This window comes from Maniola hyperantus, chromosome 19 (genome assembly GCF_902806685.2).
Source record: "Maniola hyperantus chromosome 19, iAphHyp1.2, whole genome shotgun sequence".
Classification (NCBI taxonomy): Eukaryota; Metazoa; Arthropoda; class Insecta; order Lepidoptera; family Nymphalidae; genus Maniola; species Maniola hyperantus.
Genome location: NC_048554.1, coordinates 7769198 through 7794371, shown reverse-complemented (window position 1 = coordinate 7794371; position 25174 = coordinate 7769198). Strand labels below are relative to the sequence as shown.

General features: G+C 37.5%; 2 protein-coding genes across 8 annotated transcripts in view; one reads left to right on the top strand and one right to left on the bottom strand.

Moving 5' to 3' along the window:
• Positions 1-25174, bottom strand: part of LOC117991118 (L-xylulose reductase-like) — a 345757-nt gene that overhangs the window by 195535 nt on the left and 125048 nt on the right. The window lies entirely within an intron of this gene.
• The window catches only part of spen (split ends), a 94353-nt gene continuing 73640 nt past the window's right edge, over positions 4462-25174 (top strand). For all 7 annotated transcript variants that reach the window (XM_069504831.1, XM_069504828.1, XM_069504827.1 and 4 more), the window contains exon 1: positions 4462-4828. Coding sequence is in view for 6 of the 7 variants with exons in the window: in XM_069504828.1 (XP_069360929.1) it covers positions 4746-4828 (83 nt within the window). In the remaining variant the exon portion in view is untranslated. The remainder of the gene's footprint in view (positions 4829-25174) is intronic.

The window sequence follows — 25174 nt, the reverse complement described above, 5'->3', positions numbered from 1 at the left end:
ACAGAGCTTTTAGATGGTGACAAATCTAGCCCATTATTATATAACCAACACTTTAAAGCATTTAACGCTAAAGTTAACAATTCACTAATATTATCCAAAGATGGCCCAGCAACATATAAAAGCAAATCATCTGCATATTGAAGCACATTTGCATATCTGTTAATAGAAATGTCCAAATCGTAAGTATAAATGTTATATAATATAGGGCTCAAAACAGAGCCTTGTGGCAAACCCTTCCACACAGTTCTATATATAATTTCATTTTCAGACGAATCTAACGAATACTTTATATATCTTTCGTACAACATATTTACAATAAAATTAATTAATAAATTAGGAATATTCAGGGCTAGCAATTTATTTTTTAAAATCGAGATATTTACATTATCATAGGCGGCATTTATGTCTAGGAAGGCAGCAACCAAAGACTCATTTTTAGAGAAACTTAGTCTTATGTCTGTGGTAAGAACGCTCAAGCTGTCAAGGGTACATTTACCTTTCCTAAAACCAAACTGGTTTCTTGATAATAATGTATTATGTTCTAAAAACCATTCCAGCCTGATTTTAATGAGGTGTTCAGCAGTTTTAGCTAATACCGACGATAATGCTATTGGCCTATACGATGTTGGATCTGAACTCGATTTATTCGGCTTCACCACAGAGTACATTGAATATAGGGTACGAACATAGGCCGTCGATATACCTACGTCAGGTTTTTTTTATCTGTAGGGCGATTGTCTAAAACTACATCAATCATTATTATAATCTCAATTGTTCTGATTGGCTGAATTTGTGCGATTCTAGTTGCAACAATGCATTGTGGCCAATAGTGAGCGACCATTAACCAATCAGAGATGATTGCGATCGTGACATTGTGGCTGTCAAACAACCCACTGGTCCGATCGTAGATAGAGTAATAAAGGTAGATACAGGAACGTTTGCTTTCTCATTCACACTAAAAAGAGAGCACAGATAAAGTCACTAATGTAATAAATAGAGGCGCAGCTAACCTATTTTTTGTCCCTTATCGTGTAACTGGTTTTTTTCAAGAATACATACAAGGAATGCAACTTTAGTTGCAAAACAAACTTTGAGAATTCATGGCGTAATTGTATTTCTCATTAGTTATTTACTTGTGTTCACATAAAAAACGTTTAATACAAATATTGACTACTAAACAATGATAATAATTGTCGTGTTATTCATTGTTACGTCGTGCTATCACTATCTCATACGCGGTTACACAGCACTTCAATCTACCTTTATTACTCTATCTACGGGTCTGATCCGGTAAGGTTACCTGAAGGCACGCGATACGCGTCCGATTCTTGCGTCAGGTAACAGGTGAAAACAAGTAAATAACTCATGAGAAATACAATAATTACGCCACGAATTCTGAAACTTTGTTTTGCCACTTCTTGTATGTAAGTTGTATGTATTCTTGAAAAAAACCAGTAACACGATAAGGGACAAAAAATAGGTTAGCTGCGTCTCTGTTTATCACATTAGTAACTTTATCTGTGCTCTCTTTTTAGTGCGAATGAAAAAGCAAACGTTCCTGCATCTATCTTTATTACTCTATCTACGCTACCTACCTATATTTTTATTTACGGCTGACGTCAAAATTAGGTACGTCACTTCGATGTTAATGAGACATGGTTCCAGCGCAATTACAATTTGCGGGACTTTATATGATTTTATTTTTATATCCGTGGTTTTATGCTTGTTCACCATAGAGATAGATAAGTAATTATTTATCTAAGTGGTTCAACTCTTATTTTTTCTCATTTCCTCTTGTTTCTGTTCTAATAGTCTAAGATCCTCTGTATAAAACGACCTTCACCCATCAAGATAAATGACAAGATATGCCCATCCCAAGCGAACAAAATTTTTCACGGTTTTGGAAACAACTTAATCAGCGCCACTTCTTAGATACTAACGAACGACCCGTTTGAAATCCAGACGTTACTGAGGTTGCATTGGTGCTAAAGCACCACTGAGTCGGTGCCATTTTGTTTGTTCAATGGCCCTGTCCATACGAAGTAATATCTAAGTCAATGGTCCATACGAAGTAATATCATCATGATCAACCCATTACCGGCTCACTACAGAGCACGGGTCTCCTCTCAGAGTGAGAAGGGTTTTGGCCATAGTCTACCACGCTGGCCATGTGCGGATTGGTAGACTTCACACACCTTTGAGAACATTATGGTGAACTCCCGCATGCAGGTTTCCTCACGATGTTTTCCTTCGCCGTTAAAGCAAGTGATATTTAATTAATTAAAACGCACATAACTCCGAAAAGTTAGAGGTGCGTGCCCGGGATCGAACCCCTGCGATATCACAGCTTTTCACAGCCCAACAGTTCAACCAATTTTGATGAAATTTGGTACAGGATTAGCTTACATGCCAGGATAGGACATAGGCTACTTTTTATCCCGGAATAATCAAAGAGTTCCCTCGGAATTTTCAAAAACCTAAATACAAGCGAGTGAAGTCGCGGGCATCATATAGTTTGAAATTAAAATGTCGAGTGACGAAGATAGCAGCAGTAATTTAACTCCGGAAACTATTAATCCATACCTACCTACTATTCATATCCATAATCCATATCCATAATCCATAATCCATAATCCATAATCCATAATCCATAATCCATATCCATAATCCATATCCATAATCCATATCCATAATCCATATTATACCACAGAATAATATAATAGTACTTTATACCTAAATGCGAAAGTAAAGTAAAGTAAAGTAAAATATGCTTTATTGTACACCAAAACAAAAACAATAGACATAATATAACAAATACAGCATGTACAATAGGCGGCCTTATCGCCAAAATGCGATCTCTTCCAGGCAACCTTAGCGTAGAGGATATTATAAAAATTAAAGAAAGCGGAAGGGGTGTACTAATTAAATAAAGTAAATACACATAATATACGTATGTATATAATTATATACCTATATAAATGAAAATACAACAGTAAATAAGAGAGGAATAGACGACAGATAAGTGGAATAAAAATAAAAATAAATAAACACATCAAATGGAAAGTGTGTCTGTCTGTCTGCTAGCTTTTCACGGTTCATCCGTCTAACCGATTTTGACGAAATTTGGTATAGCTTAAGTACATCCCGGGGAAGGACATACTTAGGCTACTTTTTATCCCGGAAAATAAAAACGTTCCCACGGGAATAAGAAGAACAGTAGGTAGGTAATAACTACTTTTGTTTTCATTGCATTTTTAAATTCAGGAGTAGGTATTTACTTTTTGCACCAATGGAAAAAGAACAATATCGGTCAGTGTTCGATTCCTGTTTTTGGATGGGAAGACTCAAGACATGTGACGAAATAAATCAAAGTGAAGTTATATGCAGTTTATAAGGACAGCGGCAGCGCACCTTCAAATGACTAAGTAGGTAGGTACCTACCTACCATCAGGATATTGGTATATTGAGTTTGATTGAACGTGGCCGCCGGCGCCGAACCACCGAACATCCGTTTTTCATGAGACGTGGTCATGTCTTGTAAAAATTCTTAAAAAATATGAAATTTTGGGAGCTCCCACCCATCGAAGTTTCAGCACTCTTCCTCTTTACCAGCACAATTACAAATGCCTTATTGCTGTCCCGCAAATTAAATTCGATTTAAGATTAAAATTAAAAGATAATCAAAACAAGAATTTATTAACATCAAAAATAAGAAATGGCCTGACAGGCACATTGTGTTCACGGAAAAGATATCTTTGATTAGTTCCTCAATTGGAACACAAATGTGTAGGCAAAGGACAGCGCCACCCATGATACTTTTAAGGAACGGACCCTGGAAAATTCCTCATTGAGAGTCACCTCCTTTTTAGAAGTCGGTTAAAAATCGGCATATGCTGAGAGACATTGAGAGGACTATGTAAGAAATATCATTAATCACCGCAGAGAAGGGAATATTTTTAGATTGACAACACCAAGCGTCTCGCGTCGCGTGTTAGAATGAGATAGCGGTAAACTAAATTGAAAGAGACGGGCTAATTCAGGGAGAACTGGCCTGCGGACCGCAATAACCACCCGCTCACTATAGTTTGTTTTTCTAAATATTTAACTAAATAACGTATTTAAAGATATTAATATTATTTTTTAATAAATAAACATGTTTAAATGAAACAGAAACAGTCTTACAAGTATGTTATGCGAGCTACATTCTCAAATTAGGTAGGTACCCAATACCTATATAATAACGGCTTACGTTTAAACATCTCAATTCTGACTTCATTTATATTAAATAACTACCTACCTAACCTACCCAAAGCGAAATAATAGACACGGATTTGTTTTTCAATAGGTTATACCTAATGTAAGATTGGAATTTAAGGGAAATTTGATTTCTGCTGCGTAGGCACCCTACTCCACTTTGCGCGGCAGCGGTCAGAAGGCGGAGCTTATCGGCAAACTCGCGTCGAGGCTGGCTTCACTGTCAATTCGAGAGCTGCGAAGAGTACGCTCGCGTCTATTACGTAGTGTGTTTATAGTGAAGTGTATATTGTGACGATTTTCGAATGTCGTGAGGTGAAAGATAGTGTTGTTTTTATTATCAAGTGCAACTTGTGTTATCATCACGATGTCTTTAGTGTACTAGAAAGTGATTTAATCAAAATGTGTACAGCACCGTGGTGTGCAAAATTGATTTTTGCCACGTAGTGACGCGAACGGGTAATGATTCCTAATGTGGAGGTCGAAGCAAGATGGTTAGAGAGACTCGGCACCTGTGGGTTGGAAACTTACCCGATAACATACGAGAAGATCGAATAAGGGAGCACTTTAAACGGTAAGTAACGGCATATTAATAATGAATATAAACACATTATATTAATATTCAGCTTTCCTCTTATTATGTATGTAAAGGCAATTATATTATTTATGTAAAAATGTAAGATATACGTATTGTATTTATACATTTGTTTCTTTATTTACTTATTTATTTATGCGTATTTATAAGTATTGTTATTAAAGTTCATTGACCAGATGTACTAGTTTAGTAGTAGGAATCTATGTTTCGCTTTGTAACAGCTAAGTAGTAATTATTATTAAAAAAAAACTTGCTCTAATGGTACAAGTTATTGCATAATGTTTGTAAAAGTTCAGTACCTATACATATTATAACTATTTTACTGCAAGCTATTTAACAATTTAATGACCGAAGGATACCTACCTATCTATTCTACCTAATAGGGTAAATCAGCCAGTAGTCGACCTTTTAGCACAAATTAAAACTTTGTTTACATGTAGTAAAATGTTTATTATTATGAATATAATCACAAGTAATTGATCGAAAAGTTAAATTTCCAATAAAATGCAACAATTCCTTTTTACCATAGCAAAAAATATCAATAAACCAAATAGCTATGACACTTCTCAAGTAATCATACTCCATGATCAACCCCAAATTGAAGTACCTCCTTATGGACTCGATAATAAGGTTTATTTTGACGTATGATCTGTTAACAATAAAGTAGGATACTCCTGCGACTTTATCCGCATGGACATTTCGTTCAGCTCTAGTGTACTCGAGGAATAAGTAGGTACTACAGACTACCTACTTATTAGAAATTTTTAGTACTGTTTTATATGAAGGTATAAAATGCGTTTTTACGACTAGATTGTTTGGCATTGGCAACTTAGTGCTGAGCGTTTTGCAATAACAACTTTGTGTAGTTTTGAGCCGAACTCTTATCATTCTAATCTCTTTTTTCGATATCGTTTTATTGTTTCTTGACTTCTTTATGTCCATTTTCACTCCACAACCTAGCTTTTTTGAACTTTGTTTTATGTACAAATAAATTGATCTTATTGATTTGTTGAATTAGGCAATTACTTTGCTATGAGGCCAACACAAACCTAGTCCTAATAAAAGTGCAATTATAAGGTCTTTTCCAACAGAATGAATAAGGCGACTACTGGATATCTAGTCATGTACATTCAAAATATTATGGTACTGGTAAAATGAACTTATGTTTTAATATGTAGTTACGTTCAATGTATTTGGTATAACAAAAGTAGTAAGTAATAACGAATAGTTTTTAGTTGCAAAAAAAATATATATTAATATACTTAGCACATGACACCCGTTACTCATTCCCAACATTTCGCTGGTAGTAGGCAAATGGTTGTGAGTATTAACAGTTATTAATAATAAACATAAGACAATGATTTGATAAAAAATTGTTGATGTTTCCAGTGTAAACTACCTAACTAAAACACTAATCTATATGAAATGAAATAATGTCTACTGGAGTGGGGCTGGCTACAGGGTGGGTTACCCTACCTACCAGTTTTGGAACGCAGCATAATACAGTAAAAACCTTAGTAAAACTTAACTTATACTATCATCATTATGATAAACCTGTGGATGTCCACTACTGGACATGAATAAGCCACCACACCTGAATTTGTGAATGAAACATTTTTTTAGTGTCTACGTTTCATCACCATACGTGAGGACTCTGAGGAGTGAGACAAGAAGGTTACACTGGTTAAAAACTATGTCTTCAGGCATTGAGGATATTGACGATGTGATGATTATGACTCAATTTATAAAAAAGCTACCCAGAATATCCGAATTCTTCTATTGGATTCCTCGTCGAAATTTTTCTACCTAACTAATTGAATGTTTTGCCGGTACCTACCTACCTACTTACTATAAAACATTTTCGATGCCTACATTTTCTACGATCATCTCTATGCCACTATTACGTTTTGTTTGAACATTACCATTGATTTTTCCATGTTTATCCCGAGACCGACATGTCTCGAAAAGCGGCTTAGGCTATTCTGTATCTCTTTGTGAGCTTGTGGAGTTAAAATAACTACGCAACTTGCAACTTAGTCGAAATGTTGGCACATAAAAGCTCCAAATTAATCGTGGTATGTAGTATGTACCTACCCGTTTTCTACAATACAAATAGGTACGTCGTCGTAGGTGTGTGATATTTTTAATAAGAAGTCTTCCAGTGCGCTGTTAAACTGATTGGAAGATATAATTATGTCCCCCTGTCCACACTCAGGAAACTCTTAACAATCTCAGCAAAGAAAACCTTCGATAGATAGTACTTGAACGGTCAATGACACAGAATGTAATACATCGGAGTACCTCGATAGTCGATATACCGCCGACCTGGCATCCTTGCAGGCTTGCAGTAACGTCAGAATAGCCGATGAAGTCGAAAGCTTTCTCACACTCTGCAAAGACAGAGTGAACTATAATGAGGGAACTCTCGGTTGGATCCTGAATCGACGAATGTGAAATATTAGGCGGTGAAATATGGTGTTGGTTTATGGTGCTAAAATCATAGAAAAATAGGCTACCTTAGGGCTAGCTGCGTCAAATGTACTAACATTTCAGTACATTTCACGTCTGCCAGTGACTTTGAAGCCGCGACGTTTTGTTAGAAATTCCCTAAGAGCGATTACTCACTCATCCGATCCGAATCCGTGAAAATACGGATATAAAAACTCGGACCGAACTCGTATATTGCTTACGCACTCATCCGATCTCTGATCCACATCCAAGCAGTGGACATCTTTGACAGATCTACGTCACAACTCACACGTCCGATTTGAAACCTAGGCATATCCGAGATATTCCCACGGATGACGGAGGGAACTCTGATGACGGAAGTCGGTTGTAGTGCGTAAGCTACCATACAAATAGTTCTATGACTACTTCGGAACTTATTTTCACGGACTCGCTCTTGAGGTATGATTCCGAACCACACTGCACGCAGCAGTGCTGCCGCAACAGTGCTGTCGCAGCACTACTGGTCCCCATACAATCTCTATATAAGTTTATATGAGACTAGCTTACGCTCGCGACTTCGTCCGCGTGGACTTCACAAATTTCAAACCCCTATTTCACCCCCTTAGGGGTTGAATTTTCAAAAATCCTTTCTTAGCGGATGCCTACGACATAATAGCTATCTGCATGCCAAATTTCAGCCCGATCCGTCCAGGAGTTTGAGCTGTGCGTTGATAGATCAGTCAGTCAGTCAGTCAGTCATTCAGTCAGTCAGTCAGTCAGTCAGTCACCTTTTCCTTTTATATATATAGATTACATTCCGAGCTAGGCAGCAATGTTCCGCTACATTAGTGCAGCGACAGCACTGTTGCGGCAGCACTGCTGCGTGCAGCGTGGTTCGGAATCATACCTTTACTGTCGTGAACTGTGACAAAGATATAATTTGAGAAAGAGTTGGAGATTATATTCTTCTTCTCCTTTTTTGTTAAATCTGTCCTTAACAGTATATGTGGTGGTCTACAGTGTTATAGTCTTTTCGAAATCCAGCCTGTCCTGGTAGCTGAAAAATGTCAAGTCTTCGAGCGAGGCGATTTGTAAGAACCTTCAAAAACAACTAGGGATACTAAAATTATTGCTCAAGAGTCAGATAGGCCGACAGTTCTTAAGTAAGCTGTTTCGCGCTTGTTCCAGTGTATCTCGTCTCTTACATTAATTTCAGAGTGTCTTTGGAGATCTTAGATGCCCTTTTCCGCTCTTGATGTTTCTATTTGAATTCTAATTAAATATTCTTGTGAAGAAAAGTGATTGACAACGCTGCAAATTGGCATTTCTAATTTTATTGCCTCACGAAACATTCAGAAACATCGTAGGTATACGTACTGATTCTCTAACATTTTACGACCATTTTTTGTGAGCAGAAAAATTTATTGACTTGCCATCCACACACGGTCAAGTTTGCGTGATCAAGTCGATCGTATTAGCTCGATTCGATAAACGGGGTAGGTATAATATGTATTTGTATGAAATGGGTATTTCCGAGGGCGTCGACAGTGTTCCGGGCTGTCTGCATTCGCGATTTGTAGGCAACACTTATCAGTCGTGCTGCTGAATGACCTCATAGTGACAAGCATGCGTTTCGCGCTTGAAAATGAGTTGTTTTCTGAAGGCGAAAAACAATAGGATTTACACTGTTCATAAATATCCAGTTATTTATGGCACACTCCACGCTAATAGCTATAGCAAAGGAGCTGAATAAAGCGACTGCAGAAGTCTTCTTTATTGTCGTCATGCTTGGAATGATTGGAATCATTCCGAATGCAGGCCGGAGGTTGCAATATCTAGGATGTTTATCGTAGCAAAGATTCTAGAAATTCGGCATCTCACCTCAAATTTCACAGTATATTTCAACTCTTTAAGTTACGAACTGTTTGCCTCACTGTCTGGTTTTGCCTAAAGGAAAACTTTCGAGTCGAGCGTCCTGCGTCAGTCAGGTGTCAGTGCTGCTGCGCCACAGACGAACAACCCAAAAGTTCACTATAAGAGCTTCCAGGTTCCATGAGAAACACAGGAGGGTTCGTTAGTTTATTCTGTAGTGTTGAATAAAGGCTCTCCCACACAGCCGCGTTATTATCGGTCGATAATATCGGCGCAATGGAAGTAGGACGTATTATCGCAGCAGTGTGTAACTACATGACCATCCTAATACAAAATGTACTGAAAACAGATATCGCAATAACGCATGCTATATTATCGACCGATAATAACGCGGGTGTGTGGGGGAGCCTTAAATCAGCGCGACATGCATACTAAAGACGATGATAGGTGCACCAAAATCTCAGTTTTAATTTTTACATCACGTTTTAAATAATATATATAATACATACCATAAAATTAATATTTTTCAAAAATATTATGCACTAGCTAATGCCCGCGACTTCGTACGCGTGGATTTAGGTTTTCCCGTGGGGACTCTTTGATTTTCCGGGATAAAGTAGCCTATGTCACTCTCCAGGTCTTAAACTATACCCATGCAAAAAATCACGTCGATCCGTTGCGACGTGATTGAAGGACAAACCAACAAAAAAACACACTTTCGCATTTATAATAAGGGTTAACTGATGTTTGGGCTAAAAAACGAAAATATTCTTGCCTCCAGCACTTGTTAATAACATACGTGTACATACACTAGAACAACAATCATCGTCAAACTGTAAAAGCGTTGCTCCGCTACTATTTTGCAATGTCGCGCTCTAAAAGCAAAATGGTGCGAAGGCGGAGACCGCAGCGGTGTCAGGTCAACAACCTCTTGAACAAAAATATATCCAGACAAATATCTATCTTCTTCATTTTAAGTAATTGTTACACATTTTCTCTAGTAAAATCATGTTGACTTGAATCTTGCCAAAATATTTTTTTGCGTGCCAAACCGGATGTTGTTTTTGTTGATTACTTGGATAGATTATATTTTTATATATAACATTTATAATATGTATAGTTCAGAATAAGCTTGATATAAATGTTCTGCGTAGATTTAAATTAAACACCTTGGTTAAATACCTAGTAGTTCATTGCGTTGGATGCAGTATTTGACCTACCTTTTACAATCATTTTCATCACCCACGTTCAATTATTATTTATTCAATTCGTGACTCGCGACTTAAGACTGGGGTTTGTTATTAGAAGTTGATGTACCTACTTAAATATGTTTAACTACAATTACCATACCAACTTCTTGTGTAGATGATGTAAAGAAGGAACATCACTAGTATAGAATATAGATTGATGTTAAGCGTGTGGTGGACGAAAACTGCTGCCAACGCGGTATTTAACATCAAATAACTTAATCGTATAGTATCGTGTAGCGGGCGATGGAGAGAGCTATGCTTGGGGCTTCTCTATGTGATCAAATCATAAATGAGGAGATCTGTAGGAGAGCTAGGGTAAACGACATAGCTCAAGGGGTTGCGAAGCTGAAGTGGTAATGGGCAGGGCAGTTCGTAAAACCGATAGACGTTGGGGTCCCAAGGTGCAAGGTACAATAATGTTTACTTACCTAATTATTGTTTAGGTATCCTGTAAGTACGCTCGTGGCTGTTCCACGTGTTTAATATTTTTTAGGTTTCGTGTTTTGGCTTAGATTTATAGTATAAGCTTATATTTTTATTCCTTCCTTTTCTTCAAGAGACGCTATTCACGCAAAGTATGGCACCACAACATCTGACTGTTGCTCCTTCTAATTCTAAGTCTTGTTCAAAAGGCGCTATATTTGGAGGTACGGAACCCTAAAAATACCATTTAAAGAAACCTGCAGAAATGCGATTTGTGCTCGTGCCTTTGAATCCTTCGCTAGCTTGGAATTCAATATAAACTCTCGCGCCAAAATTACGTATGCACCAAGTCATCGTATATTAGATACTTACCTACCTACTATTATACCCTGTAAGTTTCTTGACAGACCGACATACAGACAGAAAACAAAGTGATCCTATAAGGGTTCCGTTTTTCCTTTTGAGGTACGGAACCCTAAAAATTAAGGTTGTCCGGCCTTTTTACCCAAATGTCCGGCTAAACTGGCTGGTCTGTTCGGCTTTTCGGTTTTATGACCTGGTAACCCTACTGGGCATAGATATATTTTGTAGGGACTTCAATACGCCACGGTCTTGCGCTGCCTGAATCCAACAGCGGCTCCATGCGTACCTATTTGATGTCATCTATCCAATTAATGAGAGGTCTGCTAACTCTGTGGCTTCCGGTGCGAGTTTGCCATTCCAGCGCCTTGGGACACCAGTGACCATCGGTACTTCGCGAACTATGTGCCCGCCCATTGCAACAGCTTCGTAACCAGTTAACTACTTCGGTACTTCTTCGGATTTCCTATCCACATTTGATGATTGATCACATCGAGAAACCACCACCAGATAAGATTGCCGTCTAGAGCTAACTTGTATCTGAATTTAAAAAAACTCCTAGCATAGCTCTCTCCTTCGTCCGCTGAGTGACGTCGTCTTTCGTCTTTCTTGTAAGCCCTTTTGTTCAAAGACTGATCGGGGTCAGGCACTGAGGAATTTTGGATGAGAAGACATCTCGAACCTTCCCGAACGCTGTTTTAAGCCTTTAATAATAATAAAATAATACCTACAAAAGAAACAGTAACTTTTGCTGAAGATTCTAACTTCCCGAAGAGGCACTAAAACATTTGAGAGGAAAGATCGATCGGATTGGTTTGGACTGGATCTTTGCCCAGCCATGGGATACTGTCTTACTTCCCAGCAACCTCAAGAGATCAGTCGATAGTTGTATGTTTAAATAATAATAATTATTGTTTAAGAATAACATTATTATAATTTATAAATCGTTTCACATGTTAATTTTTCCTAGGCCTTCGTAGGTACCTACGCAACGCAACTGACCAAACTATCGGCAGCATTTTGCAGGGGATTATTAATTAAACATTTATATTATTGTAATCTAAATTGAGTCAGTGAAGTCGTATTTCGTCGATCGACACTCCAACAGGCCGGAGTTGAGGTTACAGCTCTGTTCGCCGTTCGCCTTGGGTAAAATGTAATGTAGTGGCGCCCAGTGCGCAGCGGCCAGTGGCAGCGGCGAGAAGAGCGGCAACGTCGCATGTTTTGTACGTATCGGGCCAATTCGGACGTGTAGGTACCTACCAGATAGTCGCCATTATGTCGATATGAACCACGAACATTTTAATGATTCAACTTAAACCTACACCTATATGTACAATGAACCTACATTATACCTTTATACATAGATTCTTATTGAACATAAATTCGTCTTCTATTAGTTTTAGCCGTTGGTGCTATTAAATTTGATGAGTAAAATGATGATATTTATATATTCATATCTGGGTTATTCTAAGTTATGAGGTGGTGATAGAATCATATAAGTTATATACCTACCTACTTATTTAATTTATTTGAAATAACGCTGTTATGTAAGACCATCTTCTTTATGGTCACTCACATTCATCAATTTAATGTATCACAAAAGCGCCTAAAACGTGAAAAAGTTATCTCCCCAGCTCTGTCCCTTAACCGGTTATGTTAGTAAATCAGTAATTTTAACTAACTTGAAATTATGTAATAAATTAAATTTCCTATAATTAAGAAACTAGAGAAATTAAATTAATGCAAACTAAGAAAAAACAATCACTGACATGCTCTTTATCTAAATTTTATAAAAACTATAATGTTTACATCAATGTCCCTCATGTACGCATCCCTTGCCCCGGGGCGTTTTCGTTTAAAAACTCACGACTTTTTACTTTACCGCGTAAATTGGGACCTACAACGTGAAGTTAGCTGTTAGTGGCAAGCCTTCATGACTCAAGCATGTGGCCATTTTATCCGTCATTTCAGTAAAGCCACTTGGTGGGGTGTGAATCAATGAATGTATTCCCTCCCCTGGTAAGTTTTTTTGCATTTATAAGCCTAATACTTTATTTTATCTATTTAATGACTGTAATTTATGCATAGATACGCGTTCTTCTTTGTTAACTATGCATTATAAAAACTTTGACGATTGTACCAGTTTTTTTTTTACTACAGAAAATTATCTCCCCAGGCCTTCTCTCCCCTGTCTCCTAAGGAACCTACCGTCCAGTGAAGATAAAAAGCCTGACTCTCACTTGACTGATTTTTTCAAAAATATTAATAGGTACCTTATTGGATAGCGGCAATTATTAGCAATAGAACTACACATTCTATGAAAATTTTAACTCTCTGTACCTATTATGGCTCACGAGATACAGCTCGCTGACAGATAGACGGTCAGCGGAGACTTACTAGTAATGGGGGTGGAAGTTAGCACCCTTCGGGTACGGGAACCTAAAAAGTAATAATTAGAGATGGGCTGATGATATTTGCCGACTAGCCGACTAATCGGTTTTTAAATTGCCGACATATCTACATGATACATTGGACTTACATAGAAGGTCGACTTGTACTTGCTGACGATAAACACCTGAGGAATTACATTTTGTAATTAGTTTGTAGCACGGACTGACTGTTAGAGATTATTCTTTTACAAATCAGATTGTTTGGGCAGATGAATGCAATTTTTCTAATAAGAGCCTCAATAGGTAGGAGCCTCCAACCGGTAAAGGAGTGGACTGAAAACCGAAAGGTCGACGGTTCAAACCCCGCCCGTTGCACTATTGTAGTACCTACTCCTAGCACAAGCCTGACGCTTAGTTGGAGAGGAAAGGGGAATATTAGTCATTCAACATGGCTAATATTCTTTAAAAAAAAAACGGCAGTCGTCATGTACAACAGAAAAAATAATCATTACTGGTCACGTAGTAATCCACTTCGGACTACAGTGACGCATAACCAAATCTGTTGGTGCGCGATATTAGATAATAAAATATTTTAAGATTTACCACAGAACTTTAAATAGTGAAAAATATCAAGAAATATCGAATATTGGCCGTCGATTTAGTGGGTGATTCTCCCTTGAGTTAATGTAAATCATGCTATTTATCACTCAGCAAGATGGTGCACCACCTCCCCATAATAGTACAGCAAGTTAACGGTTTTTAGACGAATATTTTCCGGGACGTTGCTTGGATAGGCACATATGGTCCTATAAAATGGCCACCAATTTCACCTGACTTACCACCGATGGATTTTTTCATATGGGGTTACCTCAAGGGTCGAGTGTATAAATCTCGGTTTGACAACGTACAGGAATTAAAAGACGCCTTGCAATTATCATTTAAATAGCATTGACCACCATTCTTTGTGTAAAGCCACTAGAGGTGTTCTAGAACGTGTCCGTACCTGCATACAGCAAGATGAAGATTCCGTAACAGATTTTTATTTATTTTTATTCATAATCGTTATTGATTAATCGTGCAAAATGTCGAAAAGATATGACTGTAGCACGGAACTCTCGGTGCGCGAGTTAGACTCGCACTTGGCCGGTTTTTTTACGAATCAGGTACAGGCGTACAAAGCGTACTTTGAAGCCCATACCATCACATCACTACATTACATTTGAGGTAGGTATCAGGTGTAAAATACCTTGCCGAGTAAATAGTAATACGCCTCAACTGTTGATACTGGATCCTCGCTATTTGAATTCGGCTGTACTGGGCTGTATACATATTATTATATCATGTACTTACCTACATTGCTATGATTATAATGTCAAAATCGTATCTTGCATTAGTGTTTTTTTTGCAACTAAACATGGCGGCGAATGCACGCACCGGCATTTGGCACTGAAATTGGTTTTGTTCTGATTGTCGCGGAACCGAAAAGAATTTGACTCCACGCGGCATTGTGGAAACAGCAACGAAAATACCAAACAAATTTTTACCAGACTAAAAGTATATGACAAAATGTTACCATGTTACTAATACATAGGTATTTTGTGCTTTGGATTTTAAGATTTGAGTTTAGATAAAGTAGTAGTGTATTATACTAACACACAGCACATGACTAGGTACGTATTAAAACACTCGAGTGGTACTATAGCAAATAGCAATATTAAGCCCTATTGTTAATAAGGATTATTATCTAACTATCGCGATCGTAGATAATAATCCTTATTAATATTACGGCTTTGCTATACTTATTATTATGCACCTGCTTCATAAACTGCTATTATAATACCAGTGTGTTCTTTAAGTAATTTTTAGTCGTTTAATGGCGTGGGCGCCTACAGATTAAATTGTGTTTTGACTTTATTAATAATAATTAATCAAGTTCTGTGCTCGGTCCAATAAAGAATTTCTATTCTATTCATGTACCAACGTGAACGGTATATGTACGCAGTAACGTTATTATGCAACTTTCGCGTGGTGACAGCGAGGGCACGGGGCGCCACCCCGTGCAGTACGGCCGGCCCCACCCGCGGCCCTCGCTGTATCGACCTGCGCGAGCAACCCGGGCTACCGCAGGCTTGGCGACCAACCCGGCCGGATTGAACCCCTATCCTCTTGTCCCCTCGTCCCGCACCCCTCGTATAGTGCGCTCGCCTGTTTTATACAAACTCTGGGCGCCGCATTCTGCTATACCTTTGCACGAAGATAAAAATTAAATGAAACGGCTAGTCTTATTTTATTTGGGTATACTTATATTTTTCCTACAACTCCTACACTTTATGTCCAGCAGTGGACATCTATCGGTTGATGATGATACTTATATATATTTAAGGTTATTTAGCATCATTGTATTTGGGGTTAAAGTATGAAATTGCCGATTTGTACTGAAAAATAAAAATTAGTTTTTTTTTAATTTAACATATTTATTTAATCAAAATAATTACCAATATTATCTATACATTGCTGCCATCTAATAGGAAGCTCATTTATGCCTTTGAAAGCATTTTGGACTGCCTCCTGAGAAGAAAACTTTTTATCACACAGAAAATTGTCCATTTCACGAAAAAATGGTAATCCGTTGGAGCAAGGTCTGGCGAATACGGAGGGTGACGAATGGTTTCTAATTGCAGTTCCTGTAGAGTTAAAATGGTTTCTCGTGCTGTATGGAGCAATAATGGTGAAGATCGATTCATAAGTCGGGACTGTTTCACTGCTAGTTTCGCTATCATTGTTCGGAGTTCGGCGCAGTAGACATCTGCCGTTATTGCTTGACCAGATCGGAGAAAGCTATAGTGAATAACACCACGCTGAGACCACCACACAGTTACCATTACCTTTTTATTGGTAAGCTTTGCTTTAGGACACTGTTGCGGCGTTTGACCTGGGGTCAGCCATTGCATTTTCCGCTTACGATTATCGTAAAGAATCCATTTTTCATCACATGTCACAATTCGATCCAATATTCCTTCATTTCTGTATCGATTCAAGAAGGCAACGCAAGTTTCAACACGCGTTTCTTTCTGCAGATCAGTCAAATCATGAGGCACCCATTTTTCATATTTTTTTTATTTTATTGATTTGACGCAAATGAGTCAATATTGTTGGTAAGGTAACGTTAAACCATGCCGCTAATTCCTGGGTAGTTTGGCTCGGATCGGCTTCCACCATCTCTTTCAAATCATTGTTATTCACCTGTGTGGGCGGTCTTCCACGTGGTTCGTTCTTCAAATCGAAGTTTCCATCACGAAAGCGTTTAAATCAAAATCGCACAGTGCGTTCATTAGCAGTCCCCTCTCCAACATTAATATTGCGAGCTGTTTCTGCCGCGTTAGTTCCGCGTCGAAACTCGTATTCAAAAATCACACGAATTTTCGAAGTATCTATCTTTATTGCCTAAGCTGAATAAAAAAAAAACAACTGAAAGTTGATAATCGAATGTTGCACATTTTTTAAAAGAAGAACTACATAGGTACCGTATGAAAAAAGTTTCACTCAAAAATCTCAAACCATGAAGGTTCTATGTCAATTCGAAGTACCTATTACAATAAAACGGCAATTTCATACTTTAACCCCTATTATTATCTAAAGCCATTACCCTGTCTGTTATGCTGGTGTGGTCTCAACTGTCATCTCTAGTAAATATTATGTTCCTTCCTCTTCTCCTTTTTTCATGTTAATGGTATTTATTAATGATTCAATTGTGCTAATTTTGTTGTAATTTATAAACAATCTAAGCTACATATTGACAAGTGAACATGGCGGGTAACCACAGATTAGAGAACTGGTAACATTGTGAAAGCGAAAGTTTATCTTAGTATGGAAATTGTGTAGGTAGGTACAACAGAATCAGCACCAGTGTAGTTTTGTATAATATGCGTGGCCAGATTGCAGAATTGCCCATTCCATGAAGCGTCTATTTCATGAAATAGTCAACAAGGACTGACCATAATATAGTTTTATCGTCAACGCCTGTCGTCACAAACGTTTGACGATCAAACTGTAGGGTAATAAAATACTTAATGCACAAGATTAATTCAAATGTGGTCCAGAACGAAATCCGAACACCCCGAATCTACAGTCTTGTCTTCCCTACATATTAAAGTGTTTTTTGTAAAATGCGAAGCTCGTGGGCGAGGTCCTAAATGAAGCGAGCCTACAAGTCCAAGTAAAACGAAGGGAGGTCGCGAGCGAAGCAAGCCAGCAACCTGTGTAGCGAAACGAAGGTCGAGTAAAGGGGCGTAGTTGAGTGAAGGGGTGACGAAGCCAAGCTAAGGGGCTTCTGGCTTAGCCCATATAAAATACCAGATTACTAAGAATTCAATTTTAATCTTATGAACTCGAACTCACTGCTATTAAAATTATGTAGCAAATCAAGTAGCATATAATTTCTTCTAACTAGAAATTTTCATATAGCTATATTATTTTTGCATCTTTAGCTTTTATTCTTATAAAAATAGAATAAAAATATAAATAAGCAAAATAATAATATGAGGACTGGATTATAATTCAGTCCTCATATTATTTTTTATTAAAACTTCATTTATTTAACAAGCAAATGCATTATCAATTTCTCTACCAACTTATCTTCATTGATACCAAGAAATCTAGATATGAATCGTATCGGCCAAGTTTTATTTACACTCACAAACAAACAACAAACTTTTACTTATAGCATATACTCCCACTACAAATTAGCTCTAAACATCAACTTAGTGATAAAGCCTCTGAACAGACAGAAAGCATAAAGCTTATTTCACACTATGGGATGGGATTTAAATTATATTATAGTCTAGTCAAAAAAGACATTCAAGATTACAATAATTTGCATAGGGCTGAAAATTGCTATGAATGTTGGGAACACCTATATATAAATGAATTGTGAAAAGTTCCCATTGCATTGCACACTGCAGAAAGTAATGTACATCAATCAACCTTTAGAAGGTATGATGTGTACCTACCTAATATTTTTGAGTCACATTTATTGCGTGGTCACCCTAAAGATTCGTGTCCACTAGCACTGTCAGCGTCTGGCGCGAGTAGACTTATGTTATTATTAGTGGTATTAGTTATTTTGGGATATTATTTAAACTCCTATAGGTACATAATTCAAGAAATGGTCGTATCGTCATATCGTCAAACCACAGTTCACGAGAGTTACGAGAACTTTAATTATATTTAGTATCTGACCACGACATCCATACTAATATTATAAATGCGAAAGTGTCTGTCTGTCTGCTAGCTTTTCACGGCCCAATGTTTTACCCGATTTTGATGAAATTCGGTACAGAGATAGCTTACATCCTGGGGACGGACATAGGCTACTATTTATCCAGGGGAAATCAAGGGTTCCCTCGTGATTTTTGAAAAACCATCCGTGTAACCGATTTATATGAAAATATTTGATCCCGAGGTAGCTCGCGTCCCGGTTATTGACATACATAGGTAAACTTTTTACCCCGGACAATCAAAGAGTTCCCACGGGATTTTTAAAAACCTAAATCCACGCGGACGAAGTCGCGGGCATCATCTAGTAATATAATATATTATATATACCTACAGTACATAGCACACCGTGTTTCTTGTATTTTAATACTTATGAATGAACGTTTCAATCGCTGTTTTTCACGTATCACGGGTGGTACCTAGATACCAAATATGATTTATATGGCTGAGTACTTACACGTAACATGACAATATGTTATTGATTTAATTCAGTAGGTACAGTGCACAGGTCAGTTAAACCTACGTAACTGTAGCAAAAGGCTTCTCAATTAACGTACCCCACTTGTTTATCCGATCTGAAAAAACCGGCCAAGTGCGAGTCAGGCTCGCGCAGCGAGGGTTCCGCACTACAGTAGTTTTTTTTCGACATTTTGCACGATAATTCAAAAACTATGATGCATAAAAATAAATAAATATCTGTTATAGAATGCACAGTAGAGGTGTCAAATACAGGTTCATGTGTGTATCACAATATTATCACGTGTTACAGACAAATATTTAATAATTATTAACGTTACATTTATTTTGTTACAAAAAAAAAATTGCTTGAACCGTGAGGCGCAAGCAGAAAATTGGGTGCAATCGATTTTCGACCTTATTGACATACGTCAGAAAACAGCATTTTAGCAATCTATGAATTATACTGAGCAAGAATATGACAAAAAACAACTTTCTCATAACCGTGAATAAGGTCGAGATTTGCTTGCACCGATTTCACCATGAGGCGCAAGCAGATAAATGGGTGCAAGCGATTTCCGACCTTATTGACATAGAGAACAACATTTTAACAATCTATGAATGATACCTACTGAACAAGAATATGACAAAAAACAACTTTCTCATAACCGTCAATAAGGTCGAGAACTAGGGTATAGCTTGTATTTAACTCGATTGATTTAAATTTTAAATTTTACTCTTAATAGGTACCCAATCCATACCTTCGCGACAGGTCGAAATGGCAATCGGGGAGGGAATGCCCCGCACACCCGCACGGCCCCTGTGCTAACCCAGTGCGGGCGAGCGAGGGTGACGTGCGGGTGTGCGGGGTGTCACCCCCGCCTCATACCCCGATTGCCATCTCAACCTGTCGCGGAATACAGTACCTAGTACCTACCTATGTATGTAAAAATAAAAACAAGTAGAACGATAAAGCAATGTCAAGTAGATACCTACAATACAATAGGTAGGTAGGTAAGTTTACCTAGTTACCTATAAAAAAATCTTTTTAGTAGGTAACTACTATATTTATTATCATACATTTCTACATATTTATTATCATACGAATTATAAAATGATGATGATGATTTCTAAAAAGAACAATACCACTTCACGTACCTAACCTATTACCTCTAATACTTAAATGTATGATAATACCTACACTTTGAAAAACATTTTCTCATACGATTTATAAAATGACGCAAGTATTTCCAAAAATAACAAATCTACTATAATAGGTATTATTAACGCGCGACACAAATCTATCACAACACAAAAATGTACCTAATCTACATTATTTTGCCTAATCTACATTACAATTATTCGCATTAAATATTTATCGACACTCAAGTTCACAAATAAATAAAACTGCATTCAAAATTTATTACGAAACAAACAAAATGATAAAAATACTAGCCGCATACTCGTATCATCACAGTCAACATGTAACAGGCCAATACGAAAATTCGATGAAATAATTATTCACCGTCGAATCGCGACGATATTTGTATTCAGCTGTACCTACCTAATATATTTTATTCTAATATTATCGTCGCTCGGTCGCGCCGCGCGCGGCGTATCAAAGATCGAACGCCTGAGTTATTTTTTAGGAAGGATTTTCTCAAATTTTCACTACTTATTATATATTGTATTCAATTTAGTTTTAATCTAAAAACGAATATCTTGAATACATTTATATATTTAATAAATTTATTAGGTACATTATTTTTTGACACCTCTAATGCACAGGTGAAGCCCTTTCATATGATACCCCCACTTGATATAGTTATTTTACTTCGAAAATGAAAATACTAATTTTTAGTTCATATGAGACCACAATTTAAATTTTTTTGTATGACGTAACCACAAATTCGCGGTTTTCAGATTTTTCCCCTAATGTCTGCTATAAGACCTACCTACCTGCCAAATTTCATGATTCTAGGTTAACGGGAAGTACGGGAAGTTTCTTGACAGACTGACAGACAGACAGACAACAAAGTGATTCTATAAGGGTTACGTTTTTCCTTTTGAGGTACGGAACCCTAAAAATGATATCGAAACTTCTCAGTGCAATTAAAAACGGTTTCATTTCAGTTCCCATGCGAACTGCGAAGCTGGGGTGGGTCAACTATTAGTAACAAAAATCTTATAAATTTTGATAATAATAATTACCTAGTGATCTTAAAAGTGGTCGGACACCATTCGGAGACTGAAGTTTCGCAAGCGACAACTTTTTTGAAAAACGCCCTTATTTAACAGGAAAATACATATTATAGATAGAAATACCCTCCAGTTTGCATGTAGTGAGCAATAACAAGGTAGTTGTTCAGAAAGTAGACTGACGTCACCGAGCCGGTATCTGCCTTCCCTCCACCCTCACACCCTCGCATCCCCGTATTCGGTTCGCTTCGCGCTATCACCGTCGCACCACTACCAATGCCTTTATACTTTATACACAGACACAGCATGTCGGTTTCACACGGAAACGGGCACAGCGGGCGCGGCCATGTTGTAAGAGTAAGCTTGGCAACGTCGCACTAGACATCGACCGATTTAATCACTCTGCCGATGTTCAGTTTCTCGTTATCTATTCATTTAATGTATTATTTCTTTGAAAACATTAACTATAACTTCTGCTTTAATTATGATTTAAGCTAATTTGTCCTGTCTGCTACGTACTAAAAATTAACGCTACTAATGCTTAGATTTATATTAAATTCTAATTTCTAATACCGGATCTCATACCAAAAGTCAATGAAACTTTGTAGAGACGTTTTAGAAACTAATTGTCTCTGGTTTGCCAGAGTTGCGTAGAAATGACTAGTTTTAAAGTTACACATGGATTGTAAGGATTTGTACATGTAAAATGTAAATCATTGCGCTCGTAAACTTGAAAGTTTTAACGTTTAAAACAAAACGTAACGCAAATTTGGAAAACCACGGACTCAGATGTTAGTTCCTAAAAGGTACCTATCTAACTATCTAAACAATTTCATTGAGTTTGATTGGTTAATATTATTCAAAGGAGAGCCAAACCAGGTTGTTTGGCGTTTGTTTATAACACTCCGAATAAACGTCTCTGAAGTGGTTTTAATCTTAATAATTATCATTTACCTTGTTTTTAATTAAGTACCTACCTAAATAAACCGCATTTTAAAGTGTCGTAACTTTTCCTAAATAAGTTTCAGATTCTGTTCATATTTATGTAAGTAGGTAGGTACCTATAGTACCTTCCTTCTGATTCACAATGTAAGTGCACTTGTAGTCTAGTCGCCATAAACTCCGAAGATAAAAACTTCGTAGAGAGATACGTCGCAAGACGTAGGTATGACGGGAGAGAAATAATATGAATACAGAACGAACATATTGTAGTAAAGCAAGTCTGTCGAAGCGGCAACCGCGCATGTTGTTCGATACCATGTCAAGAGCGGCAACATCGCATTTAGTTTCGCCGCGTCATGACGACCGACGCGCGCTGCCCGCTGCGCGATAAGTTGAGCGAGAGCGCCCGGTTAGACGTGTTCACTATAATACCTACAATTATTATTATTTACATTTATTTTGTCCCTCGCAGCACAATTTTACTGTCCACGTCCAGCCAACGTCCTCCTGCCGATTTAATAGATCTTTTTCCTTGTGTTTCTGATGTAGCACTGTACCAGTTTTAGTATAACATAAGGTAGGTACCTACCTACCTAATATTATGTAGGTACCTACCTATGGAATATAATGTAGTTTAATAGTTAACTTATTCTTGTTACTTTTGAATAACCTTCAGTTGTCATTACCTAGGTAGGTACCTACCTAATAAATATTTATTATTTTCTAGTTGCCTTCGTAGCGTGGGTTTAGGTTTTTAAAAATCGCGTGGTTATCCTTTTATTTCCCGGGATAAAACGTAGCCTCTGTCACTCTCCAGGTATTTATCTATTTTCTTATCAATCCATTGCTCTGTTGCGGCGTGATTAAAGGACAAACCAACAACACACTTTCGCTGATGCTGACTTCGTCTGCGTGGATTTAGGTTTTTGAAAATTCAGTGGGAACTCTGTTGATTTTCCAGGATAAAAAGTATAACCTATGTCAGCAATCAGTATACAGGTCTTTACCTACTGTAACCCAAGCAAAAAAACCGGCCAAGTGCTAGTCACGCTCGCACACTGAGGGTTCCGTACTACAGTCGTATTTTTTCGACATTTTGCACGATAATTCAAAAACTATATGATGCATAAAAATAAATAAAAATCTGTTTTAGAATGCACAGGTAAAGCCCTTTCATATGGTACCCCACTTGATATAGTTATCTTACTTCGAATATTGAAAATACTAATTATTAGTTCATGACCACAATTTAATTTTTTTTGTGTGATCTAACCCTAAATTCACGGTTTTCAGATTTTCCCCCTAAAGCCAGCTATAAGACCCACCTACCTGCCAAGTTTCATGATTCTAGGTCAACGGGAAGTACCTACCCTGTAGGTTTCTTGACAGACAGACAGACAACAAAGTGATCCTATAAGGGTTCCGTTTTTCCTTATGAGGTACGGAACCCTAAAAATCACGTTGATCCGTTGCGTTGTTCGGTGTTTCGTTGCGATGTGATTGAAGGACAAACCAACAAACAAACACACTTTTACATTTATAATAATATGGGTAGTAATTATATGTAGGTACCTACATTTACTACTCATACTGTACATAGGTACTGGATTACAAAGTATTTTTGTCAAAGCAAATAGGTATTATCATCAATTTTATTTCATCATCATTATCAACCATAGACTCCGCTACTGGACATGAGTCTCTTATAGGGACTTTCAGACGCCACGATCATACCGCCTAAATCCAGCGGCTAACTGCGACTCGTTTCATGTCATCTTTCCACTCAGTGGCGGTCTTCTAACGCTGAGCTTTCTGGTGCGAGGTCGCCTTTCCAGCACCTTGGGACCCCAACCTCTATCGGTTTTACGAACTGTGTGCCCGGTTCATATTGTCATTTCAGCTTCTGGTTTTCCTACGGATCTCCTCCTGTCTGATTTGGTCACATAGATAGAGAAACTCCAAGCAAAGGTATTTCCATCGCCCTTTGATAGCGATGAAAGTTTAGGGTTATTAAATACGGAGATTTATACGAAAAGAACAACGTGTTTTCATTGTTGATCATCAATTCAATTGCTGCGCTGTCATGAATCATTTCCAGCTGCTCGATTGCGGTAGAATGACAACTACAATGTCACGATCGCAATCACCCTGATTAGTTGACGCTCGCTCACTATTGGCTACAACGTATTGTTGCAACAAGAATTGCACAAATTCAGCCAATCACAACAATTGAGATTGTAATAAATAATAATGATTAATGCCGGTTTAACGAAATCGACCTGCTAATCTTGTAATACTTGTAATAGCTCAAACTACTGGACGGATCGGGATGAAATTTGGCATGCAGATAGCTATTATGAGGTTGACATCCGCTTAGAAAGGATTTTTAAAAATACAACTCCTAAGGAGGTAAAATAAAAATAGGGGTTTGAAATTTATGTAGTCCACGCGGACGAAGTCGCGAGCATAAGCTAGTATTACATATTTATGAACTCAGAATTTTCGCCTCTTTCATCTGACTTCCCTTTCGATGCCATAGCAAAAACTTTATTTGATTTTGTGAATAACAGACTAATGAAATTTAATAATGTGAACAAACTAGTGATGGTTAGTATATATTATATATAAGTGTTTTCAGCCCGTGCTCTTATTACCGTTTCCATTCGTCTGCACATGCTGCACTGCAGATAAATAAAATGTTATCTATG